Source organism: Schistocerca serialis, chromosome 6, assembly GCF_023864345.2.
Source record: "Schistocerca serialis cubense isolate TAMUIC-IGC-003099 chromosome 6, iqSchSeri2.2, whole genome shotgun sequence".
Taxonomy (NCBI): Eukaryota; Metazoa; Arthropoda; class Insecta; order Orthoptera; family Acrididae; genus Schistocerca; species Schistocerca serialis.
In genome coordinates, this window is record NC_064643.1 from 451,121,106 (window position 1) to 451,136,813 (window position 15,708).

The 15,708-nt window shown below is 38.3% G+C and overlaps 1 protein-coding gene across 3 annotated transcripts in view; it reads left to right on the top strand.

Moving 5' to 3' along the window:
• The window catches only part of LOC126485149 (RNA-binding protein 25), a 188,022-nt gene that overhangs the window by 93,824 nt on the left and 78,490 nt on the right, over positions 1–15,708 (top strand). For all 3 annotated transcript variants that reach the window (XM_050108815.1, XM_050108814.1, XM_050108816.1), the window contains one exon: positions 107–187. In XM_050108815.1, the coding sequence (XP_049964772.1) occupies positions 107–187 (81 nt within the window). The remainder of the gene's footprint in view (positions 1–106; positions 188–15,708) is intronic.

Here is a 15,708-nt window from a genome sequence, read left to right on the forward strand (position 1 = left end):
TGCAGCATTGTCTGCATTCAGTTGTGTTGTGGAATTTGCTCCTCACTATAAAATATTTCCTTCCTGTACCAGTGTTATTTTCTCATAATTTTTTATTTTGCAACAGCTGTTGGATGATGTGGATATAGAAGAGGGAAAACGTGACTTAATAACACGAGAAATTGGAAAATTCAGAGAAATCATGAAGGTAAAATCTTTTCCTAATGTTATTGTCTTCATTTCAATAAACACTTTAAAAAGTTGTTTACTGGCAGTATTTCGTATACTTAGAAAATTATTATATTTAATATGCATACTTTTTTGTGAAGGTGTTATGCTTTTAGCATTACGGTTTTGACGTCTGTCAGTATTGGGATCTGTTTTCCAAAAATATTAATTTTATATGTAGTTTTGTATTATCCTGTTTAGAGCACATACTCTGTCTTCTGTCAGGCGCACACCTTTCAAAAAAATTCCATAAAGCATTTGTGGGCCAGTAGAGTTTGCAATGTAGGTTTTACTAATTCTCCATATAAACTTAACATTGTGATCTGCTTATAGGTCATATAGATAATTGATTGTTCCCTCAACTTAGCAGACACTTACACCGTGACAAGAACATAGGGCCTAGAATGTTTTCCAGCATTCATATCACTTGTTATTAGAATAACTAGCTATAAGTTTTTTCCTTCAAACTTCCTTATGTAGTAACTATGAAGGAAGCTGTTGTTATCAGAAACACATAGTTCCCATTCATTTAAAAAAATTCAAGCTTTGTGACTGAAATAGATTTTAACAGTAACAGTCACCTCATTTTTACTTTAGCATCCTTCACTTTTTTATTTATTCCTCATTCACACACATTGTTAGGGTTTACACGGGGAAAAGTTGAAGAAATGAAATGTAATTTTACCCCGTTAACTTGAAGTTGCTTTTGTTCTATAAGAAAATGTCTTAAAATTATATTGAGGAAGCAAACTGATCATACAATCCACTGTCCATTTGAATGATTTTCCTCATTTTTTAATAAGGTGCTTATGGAATACACCTTTTCAAAAATACTGTATTCACTACATTTGCATTTTATTTCCATGAGCTTCAGTATAGAGCCAGACTTAGATTGTGGAGAGCTGATTGTATGATCTTGTCTGCTGAAGCCCAAGAGTGTGTGCTGTAGTTAGGTTAGAGAGGTGAAGTTGACGTGACGTATGGTATACTTCCTCACTTAAACCTAGGCAGCCCGGCGGGGATGTCAAGGAGAGTTGTTGCAGGCCGTTTGGTTGCCTTGTTTAGTGTGCACAAGCGCATCAGGGTGGTGAGTATAGCACTAGTGCAGAAAAACAAATACTGCTAAGGTCAAGAAATAATTAACTTGTTTGCACGAGAAACAGATACTATTTATTGTAATTTGTTTTATAGAATCTTACTGTGCAGGTTACGAGTTACTGCAGTTGTTATTCTAGATTACACAGATACTTGTTTGTACACTTTGACAAATTATTCTTGCTTGAGAATCTAAGTTGTAGAATGATCTAATTTGAACACCAAATATACAGTAGTTAAATTCGATATGAGCCGACTGGTTTGGCGGCTGTAGAAAGTGCAAACAAGTTACATGTTTATGTATCAGTCAGAAATTAGATACCTGTAATATATGTAAGGTATTACAGAATATCTGTTTCAGGCTGTCTGTACAGTTACTACAAAACAATATGCATATGGACTTTTTGAGTAGAAACACAATGTTTTTAAAAATAAATTATTTGTGGTGATTGTAGTTTGAATTGAAATAATTGTAAAGGGCTTGAATAGCAGTTGCCTTTCTTGTCAGTTCAAATTTCTGAAACAAATGTTTATGGAAAGCTATAAGTGACGTAACCAATACTGTGTTTCATATCATCATGCACCATTTCATTTATGAATATACAAAGAGTATTGCGTCAAAGAATTTTTATGTGTAAACTGAGAGAAGCAAGCATGTCTGCTCACTGTCTTAAGCACTTAGAATTATTTGAACCAAGTATTAGTTGGTATCAGGATGCAAAAAAAGTTTTACTTGATACAAGTTGTATAGCTGCTGTGGAAAATGGCCACTCTAAGAAACTTGCAGATATTATTTGTATACAGGTTGTTGGTTTCCTTCATATCTGTGAAATACTTGTAATTTTTGTAAAAAGTGACAGCATTTATTACAAGTCCCACAAATTGAAAATAAGGGAGAAAAAAGGTAGGCCAGTGAGCTGTGAGAAGCTTTTGCACCAGATCTTTTGCAGTTATATCTCTGCATGAAAGTTTCCTGATCCTTAGCTGTGCTAGTTCTGAATTCTAAGCAGACTTCATACATTTACATATGTGTATGTAGTGTGCTGCAATTCAGTAATTTCATATTCAAGGGGGAGGGACCAGTATAATGTGTCCAAACATCCCATAATTATTTTTTGTCTCCCATAGTTAACATCATATAATAACCACATACCAAATTTTAGTTCGCAGTATACACTGGAAAATACCATAAGGTAGGGGGAGGGGGAGATATTTCTAGGTGTGGCACATGCAGCAGAGATATGATTTTCCGCTGAATGTTGCTAGCTAGGTACTAAAACAAGCTTATTGCACATGATTCAAGAAATGTAGCTGTCTTGCAATCAATCGTCACTGAAGACCACTTCAAACGTCTGTTAATTCCTGGCAAATGGTTGAAAAGCATCATTTTGAACAAAGTTTGAACTTGAAGAAAAACTTTGTCTCCCAGTGCAGGTGATACGGAACACTATGAATGTTTTATAGCTTGCTATGGAGATATACATTATGCACCAGGTGAAACTATCAATAGAAAGCACATATGGAGATAATCTGATACGCAGAACGGCCCTTAAAGTGTTTGACTACTATTTGAATACATATCAGTGGAAGTGATTGAACTCTCAATATTGTGGACTTAAAGCCCACCACCAGTGAAGAAATAGATGAGAGTTTTATTCTCAAAGAAAATGTAAGTGATACTTCCCAATCCAGTTATCAGTCAGAGATTAAATTAATCTTGTTGGGTAAAGAATAAGCGGCAATGCGTTTTTGTATAAAGTTGATAAGAAACTTATTTCTCAGCTCTGTTCAAAAGAAATGTTCTTCCTTATGGAAGTAACTAAAGTTACAGAACAGTATAAGAGTCAGTCAGTAATCTCAACAATGTTAAATACATCACAGTTTTAATTTTTTAAAAGGCAGAAAAAATTCTGTTAGCAGCTATATTTTTATGCACAACTAGTCTTTCAGGTATAGGTGGTATACTTTCTCTGGACTTGATGTTTAGAGGAAGGGGGTTACAAAACTCCCATTTCACTATTCTGCAGTAGGATTTCTGTAGTTTCCATAAACCTGGTATAATTGGTTAGAAAAGAATGTGCCTGATTTCGTACTTCCATCCATATCATGAGAGCCTTGTGCTTTGTCTCTAAATGACTTTGTCTTCAAAAGGAAGTTAAGCTACAATATTTCTTTCTCTCTGAGCTGGAATGTTGTCGTCAAGAAATTGTTTGATGTCTGATGTGGAAAGATAAAAAAATTTCAGTGGAGAAATAATGCCAAAATGAAGTGATTACATATTTTGTTACAAATGCAAAGTACGAGTTATCTTGGCGTTCATGATATTGGATTTGAATATCAGTCTAATTTTGATGCTTGGTAAATGAAGTTGTTACACAGTCTAATATCACCATCAACTCCTATGGAGTCAAATGACTATAGGAAATGTTCTTGTTTAACATCTTGCATCAAAATGGTGTAAAATTCCACATTTTTTATGATACTCTCCTATGCCCTTCTCAGGGGAACAGCTGACTGTCCATCAATACCACCATTGATATATTAACACAGCATAATTTTTCTCATTACAATCTAAAATATGGTGGATACTATTTAGTGGTCTCCTGGTATTGAGTGCCTGCTTCAATACATTGCAGAGTGCATAATCAACAGCTCTGTCATACGTGTAAATTCACATTTTAATTTCTTCAAAATCATTGACTACATATAAGAGTAAATCTTATGAAGACAACAGATGTTATTGTTGAAAAGCTTACAGCTCAATACCATTGATGTGACAGGCATAGTGAAAACACTTTATACACGATGCCAAGATGTTTGCTCGGTCACGTCTGTGATTATACATTAATACACTGTAACATCTGTGATCAATCTGTGTGGTTGGGAGTGGAGCCCCATTACCATAGCACTTGCTTGATGACCATCATAAAAAGTTCTACAACTTTACAAGAGAGTTAGTTACTATTGTCATGTCTTAAACACAATCAATACTAAAAAAAGTGTTTGACAGACACCAATATACAGGCAGTACAGAACTTCCTCCTAGATGGAGATCGCTGCTGTTTATATTCTAGAATGAGTGAACATTACAAACTTGAAATTTTGAGAAGCTCCTAGAAAAGATAAATAGTAAATAAACACTGTAGGGAAAGATAAATTGCTACTTACCATAAAGATGACATGCTGTGTTGCAGACAGGTACAATTAAGACATTTACACAAAGCTTTCAGCCACAGTCTTCATCAGAAAAAGAGAAATGCACGCCATTCAAGTTTTTGATGGTGTTTAGCCACCATCATGCAATACTTTTAAAGCGTAAATGGTCATTGTTTTTGATGGTGTTTAGCCACCATCATGCAATACTTTTAAAGCGTAAATGGTCATTTGACTGTGTATTACAAAATTTATCTTCATTACAATCTAGATTTCAGTTTTTATACAGAAGAGAAATGTAGTAATACACAGTCAAATGGCAGTTTACTCTTTCAAAAACACACCATTCATTACACACAAGCAAGCACACCTCACACACACATGACCGTCAGCTTTGGCGGCTCAGGCTAGAATGTAACTATCGTGTGCAATGGAAGCAGCTGTCTGGAGGGAGTGCAGAAGGGGAAAGGATAACACTGTATGGATGAGGGGGGGGGGGGGGGGGAGAGGAGCACTCCTCGCTCCGTCCTCCCACCCATCCCCTGCTATCCCTTCCCCTGCCCTGCCTCTTCCAGATTGCAGCTTCCATCCCACCTGATAGTTGCATTCAGGCCCGAGCTGCCAGATTTGACAGTCTTCTGTGCATGAGTTGTGAGTTCTGCTTGCGTCTGTGAATGAATGATTTGTGTTTCTCTTTTTCGACGAAGGCTATGGCTGAAAGCTTTGTGTAAGTGCCTTTTGATTGTGCTTGTCTGCAACTTAATTTCTCATCTTTGAGATGAGTAGCAATCTATCTCTTCCTACAGTGTTGCTATTTGTGCCTGGCGTTTCCATTGTTTAATATTAAACAAACATATTTGCTGATGATTGGATTTGAAATGATGACTCACAGCATAAGAGCCAACTGTGCTAATATTTACTCTGCATTGCATGCAGCACAGCTCGCAGCAGTGTTTGAGGTTCCACAGTACGAGGTCTGCGACAGTATCCATAAATCCGGGAGCATACTTTCATGAATGTTGTATCATCATATGGGAAGTAGGAGAAAAAAAAAAAAAAAAAGGATAGCGATTCAGCATGGAAGGAAAATGTGTGACAGAAATCTCTGGCTGGTGGGTGGATGGCTTTCTGATAATGTGGACAGGTGTTACGGAAACTGGCAGTTCATGCGTGTCAGCTGTGACAGTTCATTTGTAGGTGGAAGGATTTTTAATTGTGTAGTCACCATTATTACTGAGGGCCAATGATGGCTCCTGAGTAACTGCTGAGTTGCCATCAACAAGATAAATTTGAATATAAAATCAGCATCTCTGTGTAGTTTGTTTGTAGAGTTTGTCTGCAACATACACTCCTGGAAATGGAAAAAAGAACACATTGACACCGGTGTGTCAGACCCACCATACTTGCTCCGGACACTGCGAGAGGGCTGTACAAGCAATGATCACACGCACGGCACAGCGGACACACCAGGAACCGCGGTGTTGGCCGTCGAATGGCGCTAGCTGCGCAGCATTTGTGCACCGCCGCCGTCAGTGTCAGCCAGTTTGCCGTGGCATACGGAGCTCCATCGCAGTCTTTAACACTGGTAGCATGCCGCGACAGCGTGGACGTGAACCGTATGTGCAGTTGACGGACTTTGAGCGAGGGCGTATAGTGGGCATGCGGGAGGCCGGGTGGACGTACCGCCGAATTGCTCAACACGTGGGGCGTGAGGTCTCCACAGTACATCGATGTTGTCGCCAGTGGTCGGCGGAAGGTGCACGTGCCCGTCGGCCTGGGACCGGACCGCAGCGACGCACGGATGCACGCCAAGACCGTAGGATCCTACGCAGTGCCGTAGGGGACCGCACCGCCACTTCCCAGCAAATTAGGGACACTGTTGCTCCTGGGGTATCGGCGAGGACCGTTCGCAACCGTCTCCATGAAGCTGGGCTACGGTCCCGCACACCGTTAGGCCGTCTTCCGCTCACGCCCCAACATCGTGCAGCCCGCCTCCAGTGGTGTCGCGACAGGCGTGAATGGAGGGACGAATGGAGACGTGTCGTCTTCAGCGATGAGAGTCGCTTCTGCCTTGGTGCCAATGATGGTCGTATGCGTGTTTGGCGCCGTGCAGGTGAGCGCCACAATCAGGACTGCATACGACCGAGGCACACAGGGCCAACACCCGGCATCATGGTGTGGGGAGCGATCTCCTACACTGGCCGTACACCACTGGTGATCGTCGAGGGGACACTGAATAGTGCACGGTACATCCAAACCGTCATCGAACCCATCATTCTACCATTCCTAGACCGGCAAGGGAACTTGCTGTTCCAACAGGACAATGCACGTCTGCATGTATCCCGTGCCACCGAACGTGCTCTAGAAGGTGTAAGTCAACTACCCTGGCCAGCAAGATCTCCGGATCTGTCCCCCATTGAGCATGTTTGGGACTGGATGAACCGTCGTCTCACGCGGTCTGCACGTCCAGCACGAACGCTGGTCCACCTGAGGCGCCAGGTGGAAATGGCATGGCAAGCCGTTCCACAGGACTACATCCAGCATCTCTACGATCGTCTCCATGGGAGAATAGCAGCCTGCATTGCTGCGAAAGGTGGATATACACTGTATTAGTGCCGACATTGTGCATGCTCTGTTGCCTGTGTCTATGTGCCTGTGGTTCTGTCAGTGTGATCATGTGATGTATCTGACCCCAGGAATGTGTCAATAAAGTTTCCCCTTCCTGGGACAATGAATTCACGGTGATCTTATTTCAATTTCCAGGAGTGTATATTTTATTAGCTCTCCTGTTGCACCCTGGTGCCAGGCCGCATGATCACAACTGGCACATCCAGTCAGATTTGATAATATGTGGGAGCTCACTGACATTGTGCTGAGTGATCTCTCCAGTCTTTTTCCTTCACCCCTCTTTCTTCTGCCTGAAGAAGGAGCCACTGGCTCCGAAAGCTTGCCAATTACAACTGTTTTTTTATGTGTGTGTTCTGCCGCCACTTGGTGATTAGATCTTTTTTATATCCAATTAAATATTTTTGTCAGTAATTGGTTGTTTTCATTGTTATACTGTTCCTTGTTATCTGTATTATGTATCATGAAACCAAGGTTCAGTAGGTAATTTTGGGACGCATGTGTAAAGGTCATTAAAGAAAATATGATAAATTCATTGAACTCTGGAAAAATGGGAAAGCAAAGTATTAAATTTTTCATGCATCATTCTTTTATCCATTTTGTGGGAACAAATACCTTTTCCTTCTGGATTTTTGCTCACAATATAAAATTCTAAATCATTAAGAGCTGCGTTGTTAACTTGTTCTGGAAGTGTGATCATTACGACAAATGAGCACTAAGACTAAAAAATTTTTTTCCCATTGAATGTATTTTACATAACTCTTATGGATAGATCACTACACTTCAAGTGTTATCATTGTTGCAATAGTCTTCTTTTACACTCAGTAGAACACTTATTCATTTTGCTGTCCTTGGTTTAAAATCTCATAAAATATGAAGATCATTCATCAGAAAATGCAGGTGTCACTCTGGAGATGTTGCTATTCGGGTTGGCATAAAAATGTTAAAGACAGTATATCTGTGTCTGAAATATTTGTCAGACGTTGTCATTATTTGTCTGTTCATAGTGCATGAAGAACAAAAACTAGGAAAATTGCATCAGTGTTGATTTGGAACATTATGTAAATATTTTTCCATAGTTACAAGGAATAATAGTTCACACCTTAGGAACGTAGTGATTATTGTGAATAGTCTTTACCAATTTTGAAAGAACATCACAGATAAAATATAAATAATATCTTGCTACACAAATTCAGTTTTCAAGTGGCAGTTCAGTGTGCCATGTTGCAAACTGTTGGAAGCAGTGGCAAGAGAGCACAGTGTTGAGTAGTAGTAGAACTGTGGGCTGTACAGCAATTGGGTTCGATTGCAGAAACATGTGAAAAACATTTTATTGCCGTCCCCCTTTTTCGTATTGACAGCTGAAATCTTTTATGTATGATTCTTGTGAAATTAACTACCACTGGGAGGTGTGTGTAAAGGGAGGAGACAGATTTCTACATGACTGTTTGGCCTGTTACCATGTTGGAAGGTATCACCGTCTTGATCATTGTGATTTATTGTCTCCTTTATCTTGAAAATCCTTCCTTGAAAGTAGGGTACAAGTTCTTTTGGTTAGTACCAATTCATCTTTGACAATAGTGATATGTTTTCAGTGATTGGATTGTGTATTAAAATTGAATGAATTTATGAAATGAAGTTTGTCAGGGAATCATGAATTTCAAAATACACAGTCAATTTTTTTTAGACGAATAGCTTCTATATATTTTCTTGTTCATTATGTAGGACATTTCGAAAAGAATGATTTGATTTTTAACAATTGATATTTATTGTGGCACACATGCCACAAAACAGACAAATTAAGAAATCTTCAAAGATTTTGCAATTTTTTTCCTCTATTGCTACAATTTTTGTATGACCCTATTGTAAAACATTATAAATTATAACACAATAGACATCCTGGGAATCAGATGTGTATTGGTTATTCGACTGCATATTTATAGGAATCTGCCTGTCTATGTATTGATTTTGTTTTTAATCTCAGTCTGAAGCAAAATGCTGTTTGCACAAGAGAAGGCTTTTAGTTTGTGACGATTGTGCAAGTATGTGTCAGTGACTGTGGTTCATTGTGCTTTTAATAGCTGTTTTTTAAATTGTTTATCCTGTGGGGGGGAAAAAAACTTTGTCGATGGTGTGTCTCCAAAGATAAGAGTAGAATTTGAAATCAAATTTTTGATGAAAGAATGGAGAGCATTTGACAAGCTGCTTTTTGGAACCAAAGTCTTACTCGCCAGGCATTCATTGAGATTAAATTTGGTCTACAAACCATACCAAATGCTGCTAGTTCAAGCTCTTTGTGAGGATAATGAAAGGAAAAATTGTTGTTAGCAATTTTGCTTATAACGGATGGAAAATGGATAATTTATTATATGGCTCATTTTCAGTGCATTGAGCATGAGGTAGATTTGTGTAAAGTGAATGTGTTTTGTGCCATTTTGTATGAAAATGTGTATGGCCCATTCATGTTTTGAGGCAACACAGTGGTTAGAATGAGCCATCTTGAAATGTTTCAGATGTGGATTTTGCCACAATTTCAAAAGGATTGTAATTATTTCACGCCCCCCCCTCCTCCTTCCCTCCCCCACTACTATTACACAGTAAAATGCTAATGTTTCTCTGTGACACTGCTTGAATGCTGAATAGGACACACTGGACACTGTTGCCGTGGTCCAGTATTTCCAACTTGATCCACTTGTGACTTTCTCGTGTGGGTATGTGCGAGGAAATGTGTTTTCGTTCATCCTTTGGTTTGTGGTGGAAATCAAGTCAAAAAAGGAATAACAGCAGCAGTGGCTTCAGACAGTGAAGAAATACATCATCAACTGAATCGAGCTGTAGGGTAGTTGTTCCTGCTACTGGTCATGGAGTATAGAGCATTTTATGGTTTAACAAAATAGCGAAAAATGTAAGGGTTTTCAGGTACAGCCTGATTTGTAACTTGTTTCCATCAGTAAATATAAATTGTTAAAAACCTATCATTCCTTTTGAAACACCCTTTATTTTGTTCTTCTTCTAATGTTCTGTGCCTTAGTTTCCCTTGATTGTATTTCTTTTAGTTGTGGTTAGTGTTTAAAATCACATTAAGTGTTGCTAATAGTCTTAAAACAATTTCTTAATATACTTTTCTAAAAGGAAGCACGTGGAAAGAACCTAAAAAAAATTATATTTTGTGTTTGTTTAATAGTTGTATCAAGTGCCCCTTCTAAGAGTTGTCAGGCACATTTTCTCTGGTGTTTTGGCAGATATTTGCAATTTCAGTTTTGCAGTATGTATCTGGAGTTGTCCCAAACAAATACTGCTCACCACATTTCAGGCAGTGACCAGTGTTGATGAAAAGCTTCTGTTTGTTTCTAGTTACAAACAAAATGATTTTAAAAAAAGAAATTTTGTGTATCTATTTGACAGAAAAGTCCCAAATTAGCCCAGTCTGTTATTTGTTTTATTGATATTTATTAACAGGAACAGTAGAACATGAAGAATAATCAGTACTCCAGCAGCAGCTGAACAGCTCTTCTGCATGGCAGTAGGAGTCAGTGTGGGCCAGGGTGGCGCTGTTGCTGCTAAAGTATTGCTTATTATTTGCATTTTACTGTCCCTGTTAATACACATTGACAAAACGAATATTGCGGTACACTAATTTTGGACAATTCTATCAAAGGGGCATGTAAAATATCACTTAAAAAATAATTTTGTTTGTGACGGGAAACAAACTGATGCTTTTTAGATGTTGGGTGTCACAAGAGAGATGATAAGCAATACTTGCTTGTGGTGACTTCAGCTACACATCACAAAAATGAAATTTCTGATATCCGTTACTGGAGGGACACCGTGTATGTTGTTCACTTTTGATGTTCAAATATGAAAACAGTTTCTGTTCTGCTATTTCAGTACAATTTTGTATGATTATTACAGATATCTTATTAAAAAATTGCTTACATTTAATTTTATGCTTACAATCAAACTTGGTTTCCAATGTAGTAGTTAGTTTCTTTGGGGATATCACAGGAGCTGCCATCAGAATTCATTAATAGATGCCTAAACATTTATGATCCTGATATTCACAAATAAGATGTAAAACTTATGACACAGTGGGTTTTAAAAATGTCTTGTAGTGTTGGAATCAGTTTTCAGAATCGTAGGATGTGGCTTGGTCACTCAGTGCTGAAGTGCCAGACTACAGAGCCAAAGGTCTTGGGTCCACTCTCCACACAGTTATACAATTTTTATCTGTCACTTATCACCTCTTTCACCTCTGACAACATATGTTAATGTGAAAAATGCGGAGTAGCGTAACGTTTCTGAGTCAACAGTAAGCTGCAGAGTCTCTTGTCATTGGCTGGGTAGGTCAGTTCAGAGGCCAGAGAAATCAATGGCATACCATCTTAAGTAGAACCATGCCTGATAAATCACTGTGGTGTTCTAACCAACCTTTTGGTTGTGACAGCTTCAGCTTATTAAGGAGCCATATGACTTGTTTCTTGTGTTTGATGAAAATTTGTGTATCAATATGTAAATATTCAGTAAATGGGCAGGTGATAGAGCAATGCCTCACTGTGGTTGTATGATGCAACCCAAATTCTGGTGTAACAGAAAGACATTAATTTTGACTAAACACAGGATAGACTACTTGGAAATAGAATTTTTGTAATTATTCTCACTTAGTTGTGTCCATAATCCTTGCCGAAGCTATGTAGTGCTTGGTCAGTCATTGCCTAACGTACAGAAAAATGCCGTTTTTCAGTACAAATTAGAATTTGGCTGCTCAGTATTATGATCTTACTTTGTGAGAATAATAATAATTCAAATAAGAAAATTCTCCCGAAAATTTTAATAGTGTTGTTCCTCTTTTTATGCTGTTGTTGGATGGCTCAATTAAAAAAAAGAAAAAAGAAAACCAAAAATAGAAAAACCACTCCATCTGTTCATAGTGTGCGCCCTCCCCGATTTCTGCTACTGAAATATGTTGGTGATGTCAAATACAAAGTATCTTACATAAATGCTATATGTAATCAAATATCGAACTTACTTAGACTTTTTGTGTGAAAGATAACTGCTCTGTCAAAGCCTCTGTAATTATCTCATTTCTGTTTGCAACACAAAAACAAGGTGTTTCTACACAAAATTTATATTTTTAAAAATACATTTGCAAATGCTGTCGTATTTATGTTGTGCATGCTGTAATGTTTTAACACTGCAAAGGATGTGTGTGTTTCATTAGGTAGGTTGCAATACTCATCACTCAACTTTAGTACTAACTTTTTTTAAAAGCATACATTGTTTCCTTTGCTTCTTGAAGCATCTAAAAATTCTCATCATCATTGTTCATGCCAGTGTTATATGACTTATGGCAACAGCAGAATCGTACATAACCCAAGTGATTTTGCTTTTAGTCTTTCTGCTCTGTAATTCTATTAAGTCCCCATAGAAATATAAATGATACATCATCTCACTGTCATGATAACTTGGCGTTACACACAGCTGTTTTAATAGTTAGTAACCTGTATGAGCATCTCCCTACTTGTTAATTGATTACAAAATTGCAAAAACAATTACGAAATTCAGCCTGATGATTTATTTATGTTATGTACATTCACTTATAACTCCATAAGTAACATTTTCTGCTGCCTATGTTATTCATTATTCAGTTACCATATATACACTTACCAGCTGTAGTGTTATAGTGTGAGAGGGTGTAAGCTTTATGCTATGGAAGGAAGCCAAAATGATTTTAGTAACTAATATTTTTATTCGCAAAGTAACGTTGACTCATAGACTTCAACTTAAACTTTGGTGTGTGCTGAACTACAATTTTTTCAGTACTTCACCTGATTATAGCCGCATGGCCAAAACTACAATAGTAGGCTTTTTATACACAAAGTTTTTTCTGTCAAATGTGACCATGGTGTCTTTTTTTTAAAAAAAACTCTATATCATTATGAACCGAACACATGAAAAGTTTTTTTTGATATACGAGGGTTGGAACTTAAATAGTGGCAACTATTTATTCACAATACAAAGGAGTTACATGTTTGCACCTGTTACTGTCCTTCAAAGTAGTCACCAGCATTGTGTACAACCCTTTGCCAGTGATGTGGAAGGCGTAGTATACCATTAGCAGAGCCTGTTGATGGTGCAAATGGAGCAGTCTGAAGTTATGGTGTTTCTTGTGTACGACTATAATGGTGTTATCCTAATGCATTGCGTTCCTCCACAGCAGACTGTCAGTGCAGAGTATTACTGTTTGTTTTTGGAGCATCACCTGTGATCAGCTTTGCGAAAAAAGCGGTGACACTTTCTGTGCAACCCACCCATCATTTTGCACGAGAATAAGCGGGCGCATACAGCGCAAGCTGTGGCTGCTCTGTTTGGTCTATGGGACTGGGAAGTACTGTACCGTCCACCATACTCCCCGGACTTAATCCTTGTGACTTTGATTTGATTCCGAAGATGAAGGAACCACTTAGTGGCATTCATTCCAGAACTGTTTCAGAGATTCGACAGGCAGTAGACCGCTCCACTCGCACCATCAACAGAACCAGCCGGCCGCGGAGGTCTCGCGGTTCTAGGCGCTCAGTCCGGAACCACGCGACTGCTACGGTCGCAGGTTCGAATCCTGCCTCGGGCATGGATGTGTGTGATGTCCTTAGGTTAGATAAGGTTTAATTAGTTCTAAGTTCTAGGGGACTGATGACCACAGATGTTAAGTCCCATAGTGCTCAGAGCCATTTGAACCATTTGAACAGAACCAGCTCTGCTAACGGTATACTACGCCTTCCACATCGCTGGCAACGGGTTCTATACAACGCTGATGACTACTTTAAAGGACAGTAACAGGTGCAAACATGTAACTCTTTTGTATCGGTTGTGAATAAATAGTTACCACTATTTAAGTTCCAACCATTGTAATTTGGTGTTCCTGGAACACAAACCAAGATAAGAATATGTGTAGCAGATATAAGGAAATTGCAAAATTAATTTTTTTTTCACCCCCTTGCTCTCTATCACATGAATAGAACAAATGAAATTTTATGGAATATTTACTGAAAGATTATTATTCTCTTCATTATGAAATTTCTGTTTCTTTGAGTTAGGCCATATACATTATTTTTCAAATATTTTGAATTCACTTTTCAGTCAGTTATCTGTCGTTAAAATCATACTACCATAATTTTCACTTACACTTAACCTTTGGTGAAATGGACTACCACAAATAGCACATATACGAAATTAGAGCTTGAAGGAGCCAAGGTTAGTCACATTCTAGGAAGTGCGCAAGTTATGGTTTGTATTCAAAGAGAAGCAAGAGAGGCAATACAGTAGGGGAATCAGCAATTGCAGTGTGGGTAATAAAAAAGAATACTCCAAAATACAGCCAGGCAAAAAGTCTTTAGTGGTTACATCAACCTAAACATTGCATAACTTCGGCATAGTAGTAAACAAAAATTTGCTTCGGAGACAGGAAAAGGAATAAGACAACACCTATAACACTTCAATTAAAAAGTAGTGGAGTCAGTCACTTACAGATAATGACGAGTTGTACATACGTACATTTAACAGGTTTAAAATCACACCAACTTCCAAGCTTTCATTGTTTTTGTAGTACAATTACAAATGCTACACGCATTCACACTCCTCTCCCAATTTTATGATTGTTACGAGAAGTAATCCACATTTCGCCACAGCCGCTAAGGATCATCTACCTTCCCTTCTCCTGCATCCATTCTATTCTTCTACCCTTTCCTTGCATCCTTCCCCACTCCCGGCTGCCCCAGTCCTGTCTTCTCCACCGATACCCATCCCCCCCCCCCCTCTCTCCCCATCATAGCCAGTAAAATTTTTCTCTGATTTTAGCTGCAGACCTTGACTTACAGTTCTGTGTAATAAAAACTGTGAAGTTTTCACAAAGTTGATGTTCTTTGCATTTTTCATAACACTGCAGAAATTGCGTAATAAAAATTTTACCCATATTGTCACTGGGATATTTATTGTGTGCACTTTACTTTTGTTCTTCGGAGTAAATACTTAAACTACACTCCATTGGGAATCGTGTCCCCCCTTCTGTAATTTTAACATCATTGCCTTACTCTTTTTAACATTTTTCTTACACTTTTATATCACCTTTTCCTTCAGTATTGTCATTCCTTTCTCTTTCTCACCAACTAACATAATGCTGTTAACAGTAAGCAACAGTAAGCTATAATGGATGCCTTTGAAGACAGTTCCTTCAGTCACTGCCCCGGCTTACACTCTGATACTGACGGGTACTACTTCGAACTGTACCATGTCGTAATTCTGCCAGATATATGGTTCAATTTGCCAAGTGTTAAGTGGTTGTCCTCCTTTGTTTTCTGTTTGCTGTTGTTCATCCAAGAATTTCCACTGTGACACCTATCCTTACAGTAATAATTAATAAGTTTGAAATGATACGGGCAGGGAGCAACTTTTTTCTACTTACAGCTGCCCAGTTAATGGAGCCTGTATAAATGAAAAAACCTTAAGATGTACTAATGAAGGTACATGAAATTTCCGCATGAGAAACTTCTTGTTGGCTGCTGTTGGTTTCTGTCTCAGGTTCTTTGGCCCACATTTGTCTGATGATTTTTCTGAATTTCTGTATGCTGGAAGGCA